This window comes from Moschus berezovskii, chromosome 24 (genome assembly GCF_049115385.1).
Source record: "Moschus berezovskii isolate FMDL1 chromosome 24, NW_MosBer_1.0, whole genome shotgun sequence".
Lineage (NCBI taxonomy): Eukaryota > Metazoa > Chordata > Mammalia > Artiodactyla > Moschidae > Moschus > Moschus berezovskii.
Window position 1 is genome coordinate 25,410,897 of NC_142483.1, and position 18,589 is coordinate 25,429,485.

At 40.3% G+C, this 18,589-nt stretch overlaps 1 protein-coding gene across 4 annotated transcripts in view; it reads left to right on the plus strand.

Annotated features, from left to right (window-relative positions):
- The first annotated feature begins 868 nt into the window (after nucleotides 1-868).
- SLC25A26 (solute carrier family 25 member 26) overlaps nucleotides 869-18,589 on the plus strand; it is a 164,980-nt gene continuing 147,259 nt past the window's right edge. For 2 of the 4 annotated variants that reach the window (XM_088831619.1, XM_088831620.1), the window contains exons 1-3: nucleotides 869-1,190; nucleotides 7,745-7,901; nucleotides 11,200-11,309. In XM_088831619.1, coding sequence (XP_088687745.1) covers nucleotides 1,158-1,190; nucleotides 7,745-7,901; nucleotides 11,200-11,309 — 300 coding nt within the window. In that variant the 5' untranslated portion in view covers nucleotides 869-1,157. The remainder of the gene's footprint in view (nucleotides 1,191-7,744; nucleotides 7,902-11,199; nucleotides 11,310-18,589) is intronic. The other 2 variants (XM_055414282.2, XM_088831621.1) reach the window with 2 other exon arrangements.

Below are 18,589 nucleotides of genomic sequence, written 5' to 3' on the forward strand. Positions count from 1 at the left end.
CAGAGGAACCTGGCAGGCTACATTCCCTAAGGTCGAAGAGTCCAACCCAACTTAGAAACTGAACAACAACAGGGAGAAGCAGGGGATGATGATTTTTAACTCAAGGAATTTTAAAAAAATCATTATTTTTAATGGCACATGACACTTGGTTGCTGCACCTGGGCTTTCTTTAGTTGTGGCCTGTGGGATCAATAGTTGTGGCTCACTGGCTTAGTTGCCCTGATGGCACGTGGGATCTTAGTTCCCTGACCAGGGATAGAACCTGTGTCTCCTACAATGGCAAACTGATTTTTAACCACTGGACCACTAGGGAAATCCCAAGAAGGAAACTTTTGAAGTGCTTTTCTGTAGTTAATAATGATGAGTCTGTTTTATGGAAACGTCAGACAAAATTTCTACAGATTGCTGCTGCTGCTGCTAAGTCACTTCAGTCGTGTCCGATACTGTGTGACCCCATAGACGGAAGCCCACCAGGCTCTCCTGTCCCTGGGATTCTCCAGGCAAGAACACTGGAGTGGGTTGCCATTTCCTTCTCCAATGTGTGAAAGTGAAAAGTGAAAGTGAAGTCGCTCAGTCGTGTCCGACCCTTAGCGACCCCACGGACTGAAGCCTACCAGGCTCCTCCATCCATGGGATTTTCTAGGCAACAGTACTGGAGTGGCTTGCCATTGCCTTCTCCGTTCTACAGATTAAACCCAACGATAAAGCAAAAAGAAATAACATTGGAAGCCACATGCCTCCCCAGAAACTAGTCCTGCAGCTCCATGGCCACGCCTTCCACTATAGCCACGCCTCTTCTCGGTTAACGCTTGGGCTTCACCCTGCGCTCACGGGGGTGGGGGCTCGCTGCGCCAGGTTCTCAGTCTAGGCTCATTTGCTCGCGAGAGTTCCTCCATCTAGCCTACTGAGAAGCTGTCGAACTTGAAGGCAGAGAAGAGTCGCGAGACTTGACTAGATCACCCATTCCAGACTCCGCCCCTCCATCCCGGCACTCCTCCTGGCGCAGCTTCCCCTTTTGCACGTGTGATTGTTGTGGTTCAAGCTCACGTGGCCGCGGAAGTGCCGGCGGCTTCCAAGATGGCGGCGCCCAGTGTCAGGCGCCCGTGACTCGCCTCTAGTCAGCCTTGAATTATAACCCTGGTCAAGTCTATGGGGCCATGGACCAGCCTGGGTTCACAGCCTCGCTGGTGGTGAGTACAGGGCGTTAGGAGTGCCGGGTCCTGCACCGGAGCCCGTGGTGTCTTCTCTGTCTTAGCACCTGCTTCCGGTTTTGCGCGGTGAATCGTCCCTGGGTCCCCGGTCACCAGGTCTGGGAGGAAGCGCTGGGGTTCTGGGCCGCGCCGGGGCTTGTGTCAGGTCCCTAAGCTTGCTACCTGTATGCCAGAAAGGGACAGGAGTGGTTTAGCGGTGGGATGCTTGTACTCGTCCTCCGCGCCGCGGTTTATCTAAAGGAAAAAGAAAAGCTTTAATTATGTACTGTAACCACAGGTTGGAGAACTTGGCAGTTAATGAAACATTCTCAAGGACGCTCAAGTCGCTTCCAGACCTGTTGGCCAAGACTGTAGTTTTGTTTTGCTGTATCTTTTTTATTCTTGGAAAATGATGTATCCGTTCATTCAATTCATAATTAATCGGCTGTTCTGCGTCTGAGTCTTTTTCTAGGCTTTAGGTATGTACTGATGAGCCCAAATAGCCGCGCTATGCAGTCAATGGTGTATAATAGGAAAGAAGAAGAATCAATGTGTCTTAAAAAAAATACCCCCCCCCATGTCCTTCAATAAATATTTTTAAAAAAGGTCCAGTCGGGGTTACTAGATACAGTGGTGAACCAGACAAATGGTCTGTTTTTTCATTGTGGGAGAGTGGGCAGAGGCAGAAAACAGACAAATATCTTTACAAAAGCTTTCCTGAGAAATGGAGACCCAGAGGGCTTTCTTCATTCAATTATCACATGTTTTCTGCAGGTGTGGGAGATAACATGGTGAACAAGACAGACCTGGTCTGGTGGTGGAGGCTGAAGAGGGAAATGATTGTTAACTTAAATGACATGAGGGTTACTTTCAGCCTGCTATGGAGAGATGTGGAAGGGGGATCTTACTCAGACGTGTGGAACGTTGGTTTTAAATCCAGATTTGTTGAGATCTGTGGAAGATAGGTTTTAGAGATGCAGAGAGAGGCTTTACCACTTTTGAAGGTGTTTTCCTGGGAGATGATAACAGCAGTACTTGTGAGAGCATTGCTCTGTGGGGAAGTAGGGTAAGCTTTTTAGGTACAGCATCTGGTTTAATTCTGACAAACAATTGGAGTCTTATCCTAGTTCTCCCAGTGGGGGAACTGAGGAGTGGTGTTGGATGATTTGTCCGCAGTCACACAAGTGAGGTACATTTCACGTGTGTTAGAGTCTGAGCTCAGATTCCAGGCAGTGTAACATGGGATCTCGTGCCCCTTTCTGCTCTTCAAGACTGTCTCTTAAGTCAGCAACAGTAGCAGTTGCTGAAATCAGGTGTCAGTTAAGGAAAGAAACATGGTTTTAAACTTTATTTAGGATTTATTAACTAATGGTACATATGCATACTTTTTAAAGTGTAGTTACAGAGAGTAAAATTAGGATTGATTGGTAGAAGTTTCAAGGAAAGTTTTGCTCAGGCTGAATTCATTTCATGAACAGTTTCTCTGCCATATATTCTGCCTACTGGTACTGTGATTGCCCTTGGAGATTTGATGGCAAACAAACCAAAGTGTTACCATAAGGTGCTATGAAAGAAATGAATTGAGGTATTACTGAGAGAGAATCATCTTGGAGAACTAAGATCCTGCATGCTGCTTGGCCTCAAAAAATAAAACTCAATGACAATGACCACCCCCCCCCACCCCCAAACAGGGTTAGTAACCTTTTGTTACAGTCATTAATTCAGGTATTCTTCTAATAGTTGTTCAGTTCAGTTGCTCAGTCGTGTCCGACTCTTTGCGACCCCATGTTATTAAGTGCCTACTATTGCCTCCAGTGTTCTTGCCTGGAGAATCCCAGGGATGGGGGAGGCTGGTGGGCTTCCGTCTGTGGGGTCGCACAGAGTCGGACACAACTGAAGCGACTTAGCAGCAGCAGCATCATTGCCTACTGTGTACTGGTGCTGGGAACATATTGGTGAACAAAATAGGTATGGATCTTACAGTCTCGTGGGACACACACAGACTTTGAAGAAATGGTCAGCTGCTCAACTATAGAATTAAAATTCTAATCAGTGTAGAACAAGAGGGTCTAAACATAGACTTGGGGGATTATAGAGCATCATGTACACAGTCCTAGAAGTGGGCGAGATCAGATGACTCAGAGGAAAAAGGTCAAGGTAGCAAGAAGGTACCTAGCACAGCGTTAATGATGGAGTTGGGGGTGGAGAAGTGTGTGTCGGGGGGCGAACTTCTAGAGGCTTGCAGGCTGTACTGTGATTCTGTTTTTCATCCTAAGGGCTTTTGGAAACTTTGAAGAGCGCGGAAATCTGTTTTACAAGGCAACTGTGCCATTAGTGTAGAGGGTCAAGAAGCGCTGCAGGGAGAGTGGCTGAAGGAAGGATGCAGAAGAAGGCAGGCCTCATAGGAAGCCACAGCTTTGCATTGAGGAGGTTAAAGTCACTGGAGGCCACTTCACTGTGGAGAAAACCGAGAATGTCAGGGAGGGATGTTCTCTGGAGAAGTCATGTTAATGTTTTTCGTGTTCTTAGTTGTGGTCTGGGCTTGGGGCCTGTGATCATTTTGCTTAGTTAAATTAGACAGGTGGTTTGGTTTTTGTCCTGTAGTTGAGTAGCTGTGATTTTTGTTTTTCCTGTTTTTGCCAGCTTTCTTTGGAGAATTATTAAAGGTTTCATCGAATGTAATCTTAACTTTTTTCAACTTCCAGAGGAATTTCAAAGCACTGATTAGACTCTTGGTGTCTGTAACACTTTTAAATTAAGATTGTGGTTTATATGTTATCTATTGTATATGGTATCATGATCTCAATAAATTGTTATGGTGAGGTAAGGCTTGCTGGTTATCTGTGTTATGTTCTTTTTGGATTTTGTCTAGTACTTAGGATTTTCTGTGTAAGCTACCATAAATCTTGAAACAAATCCTTTGTCTGGTAACCTTTTTGATACGTGATCATAAAGAAAACAATTTCTCAGGCTGAAGAAAAAAATAAATTGGTAGAGTTCCTTAAGATTCGATTGATGCTGACTTGATGTAAAATTATAAGCATTCCTTAAGGTTTAAGGTTTTTAAAAAAATCTTAAACATGTTGCTGTGTGTCTAAATATATATGTATTCTTATTCCTTTTAGCTGTATTTTTTTTCCAGTCTCATGAATTTACATGATACTTGAGTTATAGAAGTTTGAAATCCACAGAAGTTAGTAGCTCTTGATTCATGATTTGCTAGATAAGATAAGTAGATTGAATCTGATCGTTTACTTTCAGTATATAAGAATTCTGATGAAAGAAGGGCTGGAGAATCAATGCATGCAAAGCAGCCAAATAGATTAAAAGAGTAACTTACTGATTAAAATTTAGCAGTAGATAGCAAGTATCTTTGTGAATCCCTTCCTAAGATTAAAGAGAAAATTAGAATGAAGTGCAGCATATTTTTAAAGAAATCAGTCATATCAGACATTCTCACAAGAATTTTAGTTTTCCTTGTGTTTTGAGAAAATGAGGCAGGCAAAATATTTTATTACACATTGAATTTATAAAATACTTAAAGAGTAAGTGAGAAGAATGTTGAAAAAGTTGGCTTTTCTTTTTCTTTTTAACTTTCCTAATTGTGACCTTTTTCCTGTGGCTTAGATGATTTCTTTATATCCAGAAAGATATTCCACATTCTTTTTTTTTCCTACTCCCATTTGATGCTCTACTGGCACAACTGTTTAGGTCATTTGCAGAGTGGCCTGAATGGTTCTGTCATACCTTTCAAGGTAGTGTACACTAATTTTTAATAATTGACCTATGCTAGCTCATTGAATGGAGAAGGCGATGGCACCCCACTCCGGTACTCATGCCTGGAAAATCCCATGGACGGAGGAGCCTGGTAGGCTGCAGTCTATGGGGTCGTGAAGAGTCAGACGTGACTGAGCGACTTCACTTTCACTTTTCACTTTCATTCATGGGAGAAGGAAATGGCAACCCCCTCCAGTGTTCTGGGATGGGGAGCCTGGTGGGCTGCCGTCTGTGGGGTCGCACGAGTCGGACATGACTGAAGCGACTTAGCAGCAGCAGCTCATTGAAAAACAGAGATGATTTTGTTTCTCATCCCAGTAATTTCATTTTTCCAGTGAACTCTTGGCAGTGGTTTTATCATCCATGGCAAGTAGAGCAGAAAGTATTTGCTAGGTACTAACCCTTGAGAGTGACTTGGACTGCAAGGAGATCCAACCAGTCCATTCTAAAGGAGATCAATCCTGGGTGTTCATTGGAGGGACTGATGCTAAAGCTGAAACTCCAATACTTTGGCCACCTCATGCGACGAGTTGACTCACTGGAAAAGACTCTGATGCTGGGAAAGATTGGGGGCGGGAGGAGAAGGGAACGACAGAGAATGAGGTGGCTGGATGGCATCACCAACTCGATGGACATGAGTTTGAGTGAACTCCGGGAGTTGGTGATGGACAGGGAGGCCTGGCGTGCTGTGATTCATGGGGTCGCAAAGAGTCGGACACGACTGAGCAACTGAACTGAACTGAATGTCTGCTTTTACTTTTTGAATAGGTAATATATTCACATAGTTCAAAGTCCAAAAGATAGGAAAGTTAGCAATTCAGTTTAAAATTTACTGAATAGGAACCATATTGCTGCTTTGTAATTCTTCCGTTTACTTGCTATAAAATGGTGTTGATTCATGTCTGTAAATGGTACCTTTAGACCTTGTGTATTGACCTTTCTCTTCTGTTTTTCTGAGTTTCTTTTTGCTTTGACTAAGCTGTAACCAGTTTTCTAAATGTCCTATTCTACCTATGCTTTACTGTAATCACAAGGAGCAGACTTGGTTTTCAGTCAGTTTTTAAAGTGCGCCTTCCCTAAAGCAACATGGTGTCTCTTGGGAGATGGTGCGTTTGGGTCAGGTTTAATGCCCTCTAGGAATTTAGCTCAATTTTTTCATTTATTCCCTTAAATTAAAATTTATCAAGGAATTTTCCAATATACAAAAAATAGAGAAAATATCAAGAATCCTCAGATATGTGATTCTTAAAATGTGGATCTAGATTCACAGGCAACATTACGCATTTAGAATGGAAATTTCAAAACAATTTAAAAAAATGCAGATCCACTACTCAGTTAAAAATGCCAAAAATATAACATTTGGTATGATTTGTAAAGAATACTGAGATGAACTGACAAATGAAGCAGTGCTGCAAACCACCTTTTACTTAAAAGGTAAAATAAAATACATATTCATATTTAAAATAATTTACCATTTACTTGTTTATTTTTTATTGCTATTTTTTTTGGCTGCGCAGCATGTAGTATCTTACTTCCCCAGTCAGGGGTGGAACTTGTGTCCCCTGCAGTGAAAGCACACAGGCCTAACCACTAGATGTCCAGGAAGTTCCTCGTATTCATATTTGCTTGTATATATACCTAAAGTGACTTCAGTTCAGTTCAGTTCAGTTCAGTCGCTCAGTCGTGTCCGACTCTCCGCGACCCCATGAATCACAGCACGCCAGGCCTCCCTGTCCATCACCAACTCCCGGAGTACACTCAAACTCATGTCCAGAGAGTCGGTGCCATCCAGCCATCTCATTCTCTGTCGTCCCCTTCTCCTCCCGCCCCCAACCATTCCCAGCATCAGAGTCTTTTCCAGTGAGTCAACTCGTCGCATGAGGTGGCCAAAGTATTGCAGTTTCAGCTTTAGCATCAGTCCCTCCAATGAACATCCAGGATTGATCTCCTTTAGAATGGATTGGTTGGATCTCCTTGCAGTATAAGGGACTCTCAAGAGTCTTCTCCAACACCACAGTTCAAAAGCACCGATTCTTCGGCGATCAGCTTTCTTCACAGTCCAACTCTCACATCCATACATGACCACGGGAAAAACCATTGCCTTGACTAGACGGACCTTGGTTGGCAAAGTAATGTCTCTGCTTTTTAATATACTATCAAGGTTGGTCATAACTTTCCTTCCAAGGAGCAAGCGTCTTTTAATTTCATGGCTGCAATCAGCATCTGCAGTGATTTTGGAGCCCAAAAAAACAAAGTCTGACACTGTTTCCACTGTTTTTCCATCTATTTCCCATGAAGTGATGGGACCAGATGCCATGATCTTTGTTTTCTGAATGTTGAGCTTCAAGCCAACCTTTTCACTCTCCTTTTTGACTTAGGTGTATACAATAAGAAACCAGTAAAAGTGGTTACCTCAGTTTTTCAGGATAAGGAAGGAGACTTTGAACTCTTTATTTTTCTGAGGTTTATTTATTTTACTTTTTTGAATCCTGTGAAATCATTAATTTAAAATTAATTTTGAAATTGTTAAAAATCATTAAACATTTCTTTAAAACTGAATATATAATATAAAATTTACAGTTTGAAACTATAGCACAGTAATGGTTATTTTCCCAGGACAAATCTGTAGATTTAGGTGGGAGGTCTTTTGACTATACCAAAGTAGTCTGGTGAAGTTTAAAACCATGTTTGAAAGAAATATGCTTTAAAAACTACCTTCTTATCCCCATCCCTCAAATGGCAGCTTATTGTTTTTTTGTAACTTTTTTTTTTTTAAGGCTGGCGGAGTAGCAGGTGTCTCTGTTGATTTGATATTATTTCCTCTGGATACCATTAAAACCAGGCTGCAGAGCCCCCAAGGATTTTATAAGGCCGGTGGTTTTTATGGAGTATACGCTGGAGTTCCTTCTACTGCTATTGGATCCTTTCCTAATGGTAACAATTATATTGATATTATCATTGCTTTGTATAAAGCCCAGCTAATGGGATTTATTTTCAGAATAATATGTGGTCCAACCCTAGATAGAATTCCTTATGTTTAATGTAGTTGATACTTGGAATTTGTTTTCTATTCATTACTCCATTATTTTTGACTCAATTGGTGCTAGAGATGCCATCGTAAACAACAACAACAACAAAACAAAACCACGAGCAGTCTTTTAAAAGTGGTTTTCATTGGTAGGACTCCTGGTTAGAATCCTGAAAGTGTTCCTCTAATTGATTGTGATGCCTTAGAGCGGTGGTTCTCAGCCTTGCCTGAATGTTGAAATCTCTTGGGGAGTTTTACAAAATACTGATGTGAGAAGTTTAACTGGTCTTGGCTTTGCCTGGGTATCCGGAGTTTTAGTAGCTTCCCAGGTGATTCAGATGTGAAGCTGACCTCAGTAACCTCTGCCTTGGGGAGTCTCATGGAGGAGGTGAACTTGTTTTATTTAATCCACCTGTTGGTATATTCTTTTTTAAGATACTTATTTTGATAATTGTTTACTGATGCTTTGATTGGCACTCAAACTGAGCAAACAGAAAACCACTGCCATCAAACACACACTCACAAAACCACTGCTCTATAAAAAATAAAAATTAATTTTTTTGATTTATTTTTAATTGAGGATAATTGCTTTACAGTATTGTGTTGATTTCTACCAAACATCAACTTGACAGAAGATTCTTAAATTCTAAGGTTTGCTTTCTTTTTCCCAGTGTATTTCATTAGAAATTCTTTCTTGTTAACTTGACATTGAAATGTCCATCTGAAAAAAGCACAGTATTCACATAAAGATTTGTAGTGCAAATCTTTTTGGTCCTTTAGTTTATCCTTTCTTCCCGTTCCCCGAGCCATCCTTAGAATAGCCAACTGTTTCGAGGTTATCCTTGAATTCTTTTCCCTGGAGAAGGGAAAGGCTCCCCACTCCAGTATTCTGGCCTGACGAATTCCATGGACTGTATAGTCCATGGGGTTGCAAAGAGTTGGACATGACTGAGCGACTTTCCCACTCAATTCTTTTATGCCTAAATTTTCAGTAATTGATGACAGCAAGTCACCATTTAGCATGCACTCCATGCCAAATATAGCTCTGTTAGTGGGGGATTGGCTTGGTTCCTATATGTGTCTGTGTTTCAGTCACCTGATCACCTAGTGAGTTGTTTTTTTTTTTTTAAGAAAGTACTGCTGCCTGTGACCCACTCTCAGAGGTATGGAATTTAGTTGGTCTGAGGTGTGGCCTGGGCTTTGGATTTTTAAAAAAAAATTATATCCCTGGTAATTTTAATATGCAGACAAGTTTGGGAACCTCTGAACTAGGCAATTGCAAAGAAATATCAATGTTACTAAATCCCTATCTTTTGGGTACTCCTTCTTACCTTGTCTCTTTCATTGTTGTAATTAATTTTTCTCTCTTACATATTATGTAGGGATTGTTGGTAGATGAAGTATTAGTGATGATCTGCAGGATATATGGGCCTCCATTAAGCTCACAGGACTGGTTTAGGTTCTTGTGAGCAGGAGTTTACATAGAGAACGTGGTTTTGAATTTCTGTATGTTTGAGAAAGTGGATATTCTTGGACTGCTTTACTTTGCCCTCCACAGAATATCATTGAATAGGAGAGGCTGGATAAAATGTCAGAGTGCCAGCATTCCAGAAATGGCTGTTTTTCTGCAAATTTTTAGTGAATTGAAACTCTTTATGAAGCACTTTAAACATTTTTTGCTGTTGGTTCAAGTTCTCTTCAGAATACAATACACCATTTTAACATACAGCAGTTACTGTAGGTTTTTTTGAGGACGTATTGTGCAGCGGGTGGAAGGGACTGAGGGCTGCAAGAAGAGAGGAAAAGAACTGTAGTCAAGATCCATACATCGTACATGTTTAGAAGGGAATGTAGAGAAACCACAGTTGTTTTGCTTTGTTTTCACTCATGGGGGATGGGGGTGGGTGGTGCAATGTCTAGTCGGTGGAACTTAGAACTGAATTCGATTGGTGATATTCTAGCCCAGTGGCACCTTTTTGGCACCAGGGACCGGTTTCATGGAAGACCCATTTTACCACAGACAGGGGTGTGTGTGGGGGATGATTTTGGGATGATTCAAGCATATTCCATTTATTGTGCACTTTATCTCTCGTATTATTACATCATCTCCACCTCAGATCATCAGGTGTTAGACCCCGGAGATTGGGCATGTTCTAGCCCATTTAGTGGGTGGGCCAAAATAGGACCAGCCTCATAACTTGCAGGTGGGAATTAGGTCCTGCATTAACTAAATACAGCTGCCTGCTTAGTCCTTACTCGTCCAGGGACAGTGTGCCGCCTCTTCTGGCCTGCTGTTTGTTAGCTGCTCAGGAGTGTTTGCTACAAGCTTACTGACTAACTGTGGAGAACTGGTTTTCACTCTCAAACTCTTTTCCTGAATATTTCAGACTTTGCTATGATATGTTTAAATGACCTTTGAAGGATGAGTTTGCCATGTATTTATCTTTCATGCCAAATCTTTTCTGTGACCTATAAACATCTTTGATTAACAGTATGTGGCAAGTCTAAAAGCGTTCCTGTGCTGCTAAGGTTAGTTCATATGATGGGGTAGCTTTTTAGAGGTTTTGATTTTCAGTTTTAATTAAATAGTTGATTGTTTTCTTAAAGTAAAGGTGAATGGAGGTAGTAAAAAGTAGCCATGGTTACTTTGAGTATCCAGCAATAAAGCATATAATGGAATAGGTGTTTTATTGGGATATATGTTTGCAGTTTTAACCTGTCTGTAAATTAGTGTAGTTGATTATTTTATGATCATATGTAAAGATATTTTGGATCATGGATATTCATATCTTTTTCTAAAACTCATATTAAAAAGTGTTAAGTGACTTGTCAGTACAAATTGGTAAATGCCAGGTTAGCTGTTAGGGTTCCTCATGGCAGCAGGGATCATGTCTCCTGCATTTTTGTAAGTCCAAGGTCAAACGTGTAACATGGGCTCAGTGAAATCTGTAAGAGTGATGAGATGGCAGGGGAAGAGTACATATTATTATTATATCTTTATTATTTTTACTTATATTTGAAATATTTGTAAATATAAGCAAACTATATTTATAAATATTTATATTTATATTATTCATATTTAATATTTATTATCTTTGTTGTCTCATAAGTTAATAACTGAGCTGTAATTTTTTTTGAGAAACATAGTCACAGTTTGCATAGATATTTAAGCTTTGTGAAAGACTGGTTTGTTTTACATTTCAGCTGCTGCCTTTTTTGTCACCTATGAATATGTGAAATGGATTTTGCACACTGATTCTTCTTCATATTTGATGCCTGTGACACATATGTTGGCTGCCTCGGCTGGAGAAGTGGTAAGTAATAAGTAATGTGTATAACATACTTCAGAAATGCAAAGCATGAATTATCTTCAGTATATATATTACTTCATTTCATTTTCAAAAGACAATTCTTTTTTAAATTATGAAAGTCTTAAATCCCTATAAATGTAAATGGATTAAACATGGTAGTTGAAAGATAATCTAGATCGTATGAAAGAAGAATCCAGATATATGTTATTTACAAGAGACATACCTCAAACATAATTATACAGAAGGAATAAAATTAAAGAAATAGAAGAAAATATCCATGTAAATTGTGGTGGCTTTTTGTTGTCAGCATAATTGAGCAAGAACTGTTTCTTAGAACTCCCTTTCCAGGAGGGTTCCAGGTTAGCCTGGCTACAGGAGAAATCTGCACAACATTTTGAAGGTGAAAGTGACACAGCATTTGTGTTCATGCTCAGAAGGTTGGTGTGGGGTCAGAAACAGTTGCAGTTCATACACCTCATCAATGATCTTTTGGCTTCAGGAAGCAAGCCAGGCCTCAAGCTGCTCCACCTCCCACTGGATCTTCTTCTTCATCTCTAAGTTTTGAGTCAGATGTGTGGGCTCTGGTGAAGGATGCTGGTTGGTACTATAGGACACCAAGAGCATTGAGATTGGTGGTGGAGAATGTGAAATTCAGTTTGTCCTTGCTTGTCTCCATTTCACACCCATCTTTCCTTCCTGATTGCCTGTGTTCTAAATTTCTGTCCCAACTTTCCATGCAGCGGCAACAGATCTGTATGAACTGCCTGATTAGCTCTCACAACTATTGTTCATATCCTTGTGATAACTCCTTATTCTTACCTTTCTTAGTGATTCTACTCCTTTGGTCAGCCCTCACTGATTCAGAAATGCTACTTGAGAGTGGATAGTAATGTTAATATTAGCCCCCCTCCCAAAAAAAAGACTTAAAGCAAATACAAGAGAAGCTGTTGTATACTGATACAAGGAACAATTCTCTTGGGAAATGTAATAAACCTGAACTTGGACTAAACAGCATAGTCTCAAAATATAAAGCAAAAAATTGCCAGAATTATAATGAAAAATCAGTACAATTATTATCTTCATTGGTGACAGTCACATCTACTTTATAAAAGTCCTAGGACCAGGCAGGCATAAATTGTTAAGACCATAGAAGATTTGAACACAGTGACAGGAATGGTCTAATGGATGTGTATGGAGTTCACCTAATTGCTAAAGATTATTTTTTTTTAAGCGTACTTGGAACCTTTAATAAACATCTCTCCTTGAAGAGAATGTTGAAAGAAGTTAGCTCAAAAGACATTAAATTCACGGAAGTGTTTTATATAAAACTTCCTTTTGACATTGGTTTACAAATAATTTTGTAGAACCCAAGCCAACTCTGGATTTAAAATTGTGTTAATAATTTACTGAACTTATAAGTGTGATAGGACTAACAACATGTTACTTTTTGGAGTAGTAAAGAGCATAAAGTAGTAGTTCCTTTATGAGTTAGAGACACCTTTAGGAAGCTAACGAAACCTGTGAGTGTCCAGTAAGCTGCATTTATGGACAATTTGTGTACAGTTTCTAGGGATTTTCGTTTCCCCCACTCTTACTCAAAGTAAAGACTCCAGGACTTGAATTCTGCCTGAAAATTAGTTTAGTCTGCCATTTAAAAGCAATTTATATGTAATTAAAAAAATCTTTTAACTTATTATCCTTGGCTTATGTTTTTGTGATCATGTTCTGACATTAGAACCCATTGCATGCAGTTATTTTCACATATATATACTAAAGAACAACAAAGTGTGAGAGAGTTTGATTGTCTCTCAGCTTGTAAAAATTCTGTCCTGACTGCTGTTGCCGCTGTTTTAGAATTGCCTGTTACTTTGATTTGGTTTAAATATATTCCTGTAAATTCAACACTTGGCTTATATTTTGTAGTGTGTTCTGAGAGCAAGCCTTACAAAGAACTTGGCTGCTTTTTTTTTCATTTCACATAGGACCACTGTGCTTGAAACTGGATTTGCCATGTTGGAGGATAGACTTTCAGTTTATAAAATTTCTCTTAGAGTTACCAAAATTATATAAAGCGTTAAAATCAAATCGGGCAAAGGAGAGCTGTTAGGTCAGTCATATTAATGATACAATATTTGATCTGTAGAAAATATTGTAGTCTAATATGTTAGTATCTGTCATTGGTGTTTTTTTTTAAAAAAAACTGGAACCTTTTAAATGTAATATTCTGTGTGTGAACTGTTGGGCAAAGAGATGAATTAAGTAGGCTTCAGAGTTAGAAAATAAGTGTCTGTAAGACTGGAAATAAATAATTCTAGGATAGTTTTATATGTATTGTGTCTCATAGTGTTTGCATGGTCCTTCAGGTAGTAAAGCCGTGTGTCAGATGCCTTTTTATAGTGTCTGGGGTGCCAGGAGAACCTTAAGATGTGAACTGATCAGCAGCAGGTATATAGATTGAGGATTTCACTGGTGAAACATGGCTTGATGTTGACTTTGATTTTAAATTCAGTTACAGTTTAGTATGCTAAAAAGCTTATTCCATTTGTGGAGCTTGTGAAATGGTTTTCTTGCGCTCCTGTGATCTTTAAACTTTCTTGGTAAACTTCCTAAAGGCATTAGTGTCAGTGTTCCCAATAAATGTACCTGCTGCCTTTCTATTTTAGTCATCTGCTTCTGTTTCCTAGAGCATCAGCTTTCGGTTTCAGATTCAGCCAAGTGTGGTCGCTGCAGGAGAAAGAAACAGATGAATTTAGGAGAAACAAATAGGTAAAATAAAAAGGAATAGAATGTAAAAAACACGTATAGCTGTCAGTGGTCAGAAAGGTATAAAGAGACCTAGAGAAAATCAGATACAGTTTAGTGCAGTCCTTGTTCTGTAATGCATTTGTGCTAATATAAGATAGTTATGGTTGCAAACAGATGCCTTACAAGCAATACTATATATTTGTTGGCATTAAATGTGTCCAGTTACTTTGTTGTAGTGATGATAAGCGTATGAAACTTAGAAACAAGGGAGCACTGCTGTAATAACCATTCCCTGTAGTTGCAGGTTGATTAAAAGTTAATGACAAATCAATAACACTATAATTACAACCTTCTACCTTATGTTTGTAATTTGGAATACAGTAAAATTGATCAAATAAGATTTAATATGTAACAACAGCAAGAAGAGTCCCATTTGTGCCATTTTTATTAGGAGGTTTGCTGTACCAAATCTCTAAATCCCTGTCTCAATTATTTTATGGCTCAGTTTTCATCAGACACAGAAAAAGCCCTATAAGAAGTAAATAGAATCTGTAATTAGACCAGAAGGCTTGGGGTGGGTTTACTTTAGTATAACAGATGCTATGACATTGCAGTGGTAATGATTTTTTTTTTTTAACTTTAGAATTTGACTTTTCCTGGGTCTTATTATACTTATGGCCTTGGTCCATATTGTTTTCAGAAATAAAAGAACATTAAAATTTCTTCGCTGTTAAAAGCAGCCCCTGTGATTTAATGTGCTCGTGGGTGATGTGTGTGGATATCCTCACACAGAGATGCTGTAGATTTTTCTTTTCAGTCCCGTTCAAACTTGGGATTGAGAAAGCTAGGAACTCAGTGATAACATGTTTTCTTTTTCCTTTTTTTCTGGCTACAATAGGTGGCATGTGGGATCTTAGTTCCCTGACCACGGATTGATCCTGGTCCCCTGCAGTGAAAGCATAGAGTCCTAACCATTGGACTGCCAGGGAATTCCCAGTGATACCCTATTTTCTGAAATACCTCTAACAGTACTTCTCCACATAGTGATACGGCCCAGGGAGCACCAACTTTAGAATCAGTTGCCTGGGCATCAGTTTACAAATGGCGCTTTTGGGAAGTGACACTGTGGGTCCTGCATTTTCAGCACGATTCCTAGATGGTTCTGGAGTTCAGTGATATTTGAACACCACTGATGAAGGATTTTCAAAAATTTTAATATATACCCCAGTTGTAAATACTTTTACTGAGTTGACTTGGCAGTCATGTGTCTAAGAATACTCAGCAGGTATGGAGCACACTGATCAAAAGGGTGATTCTTTTGTCTTCCTCAGAATTCCATATTTTCCGGCCTACTGAAAAACCTTAGTTTATTAAACTGGTTAGCTTTTGAGGGTGGCAGTGTATTCACACATGGAGATTTTGAAGTCAGAGTGAGCATTGCATGCAGCCTTTTCAAGGCCAGTCCTGCCATTGAAGAGCCTTGAAAGTGAAAGTAGTGTAGGCTGTAATTTGCTACTGTAGCAATTAACCAGATCAATGGAGCTACTTCGTACAGTAGTCATTCCAGGGGTTTGTTGAATGTCAGATATGGGTTAAGCACCTCATTTTTATTCAGCTTCACACCACTAAATTGGCTGCTTAGAGGATTAGATGCATTGTTGTGAAAATTAGAGATTCCAAGGGAACATTTCATGCAAAGATGGGCTCGATAAAGGACAGAAATGGTATGGACCTAACAGAAGCAGAAAATATTAAGAAGAGGTGGCAAGAATACACAGAAGAACTGTACAAAAAAGATCTTCACGACCAAGATAGTCACGATAATGTGATCACTGACCTAGAGCCAGACATCTTGGAATGTGAAGTCAAGTGGGCCTTAGAAAGCATCACTACGAGCAAAGCTAGTGGAGGTGATGGAATTCCAGTTGAGCTATTTCAAATCTTGAAAGATGATGCTGTGAAAGTGCTGCACTCAATATGCCAGAAAATTTGGAAAACTCAGCAGTGGCCACAGGACTGGAAAAGGTTAGTCTTCATTCCAATCCCAAAGAAAGGCAATGCCAACGAATGCTCAAACTACCGCACAATTGCACTCATCTCACACGCTAGTAAAGTCATGCTCAAAATTCTCCAAGCCAGGCTTCAGCAATATGTGAACCGTGAACTCCCAGATGTTCAAGCAGGTTTTAGAAAAGGCAGAGGCACCAGAGATCAAATTGCCAACATCCGCTGGATCATGGAGAAAGCAAGAGAGTTCCAGAAAACCATCTATTTCTGCTTCATTGACTATGCCAAAGCCTTTGACTGTGTGGATCACAATAAACTGTGGAACATTCTGAAAGAGATGGGAATCCCAGACCACCTGACCTGCCTCTTGAGAAACCTGTATGCAGGTCAGGAAGCAACAGTCAGAACTGTACATGGAACAATAGACTGGTTCCAAATAGGAAAAGGGGTACGTCAAGGCTGTATATTGTCACCTTGCTTATTTAACTTATATGCAGAGTACATCATGAGGAACGCTGGGTTGGAAGAAGCACAAGCTGGAATCAAGATTGCCGGGAGAAATATCAGTAACCTCAGATATGCAGATGACACTACCCTTATGGCAGAAAGTGAAGAGGAACTCAAGGGCCTCTTGATGAAAGTGAAAGAGGAGAGTGAAAAGGTTGGCTTGAAGCTCAACATTCAGAAAACGAAGATCATGGCATCTAGTCCCATCACTTCATGGGAAATAGATGGAAAAACCGTGGAAACTGTCAGACTTTATTTTTGGGGGCTCCAAAATCACTGCAGATGCTGATTGCAGCCATGAAATTAAAAGACGCTTACTCCTTGGAAGGAAAGTTATGACCAACCTTGATAGTATATTAAAAAGCAGAGACATTACTTTGCCAACCAAGGTCCGTCTAGTCAAGGCTATGGTTTTTCCCGTGGTCATGTATGGATGTGAGAGTTGGACTGTGAAGATCGCCGAAGAATTGATGCTTTTGAACTGTGGTGCTGGAGAAGACTCTTGAGAGTCCCATGTACTTCAAGGAGATCCAACAAGTCCATTCTAAAGGAGATCAGTCCTGGGTGTTCATTGGAAGGACTGATGCTAAAGCTGAAACTGCAATCCTTTGGCCACCTCATTCGACGAGTTGACTCACTGGAAAAGACTCTGATGCTTGGAAAGGTTGGGGGCAGGAGGAGACGGGGACGACAGAGAATGAGATGGCTGGATGGCATCACCGACTCTGTGGACATGAGTTTGAGTGAACTCTGGGAGTTGGTGATGGACAGGGAGGCCTGGCGTGCTGTGATTCATGGGGTCGTGGAGAGTCGGACACGACTGAGCGACTGAACTGAACTGTCAGGAGTGTTACTGGCTACACAGCACAGTGTATGTGTTACTTATTATTTTATATTTTCCCTAGTGGGGATTTAAGCTATTTTTGATTATGTTGTTCATAGCATGTTTTAAAGTGCTTTTCATGATGTTTACCGACCTTTTCTAAGAAGAAACACTGAGCAAAAAAATAGAAAGGTTGACAAATTTTGAAATATGTTTAATCTTTTGAAATGATCATGAAAGGTTTTGAATATCCATAAATTAATAGAGATGCACTCTCATTTGAAATTATGTTAGCAGTTTGTCAGACTCCTGTGCAGTTGTGTAATCAAATTATGGAAGATAAGCTGAGTGGAAAATAAGATGGGTGTCACTAAAGTGCAGGATTGCAATCAAGTCAGGAGGAAACTCGCAGGAATGCTGCAGGTGAAAATGCTTGTGTGTGTTAAGATGCTTGAAGGCAGGAGTGTACAGGCAGTGCTGGGAAATTTGTTAGACATTTAGAAGCTGCAGCTGTACTGTTGGATACCCAGCCACACTCTCTTGGGCACTTTGTTTTTTGATGTATCTGAGCACATGCCTCTGCCAGGGGGGCTTTTTGCCTTGTTCTGTCTGTTCATTTTCCGCTGGGACGGGGAACCTTTTTCTACTTTAGAAACATTAAGTACATAAGGCAGACTTCATAATTCCTCTTCCTTCTTCTTTTAAAAAATTTATTTATATATGGGGCTTCCCAGGTGGCACTAGGGTAAAGAACCTACCTGCCAATCGCTTCTTGGCCTTCTGGCTAAGATCAAGTGAAGAACCTACCTGCCAATGCAAGGGACATAAGAGACGCAGGTTAAATCCCTCGGTGGGGAAGATCCCTTGGAGGAGGACATGGTAACCCACTCCAGTGTTCTTGCTTGGAGAATCCCATGTGGAGGGGCTTGGTGGGCTGTAGTCCATATGGTTGCAAAGAGTTGGACATGACTGAAGTGACTTAGCACGCACATGCATTTATTTATTTGGCTGTGCTGGGTCTTTGGTGCTGTGTGGACTCTTCTCTAGTTGTAAAGAGTGGGGGCTCTTCTTCCTTGCAGCGTGTGGGCTTTTCATTGCTGAGCGTGGGCTCTAGAGTCCAGGTTCATTAGTTGTGGCACATGGGCTCAGTTGCTCCACAGCATATGGGATCTTCTTGCACTAGGGTTTAAAGTCCTGTGTC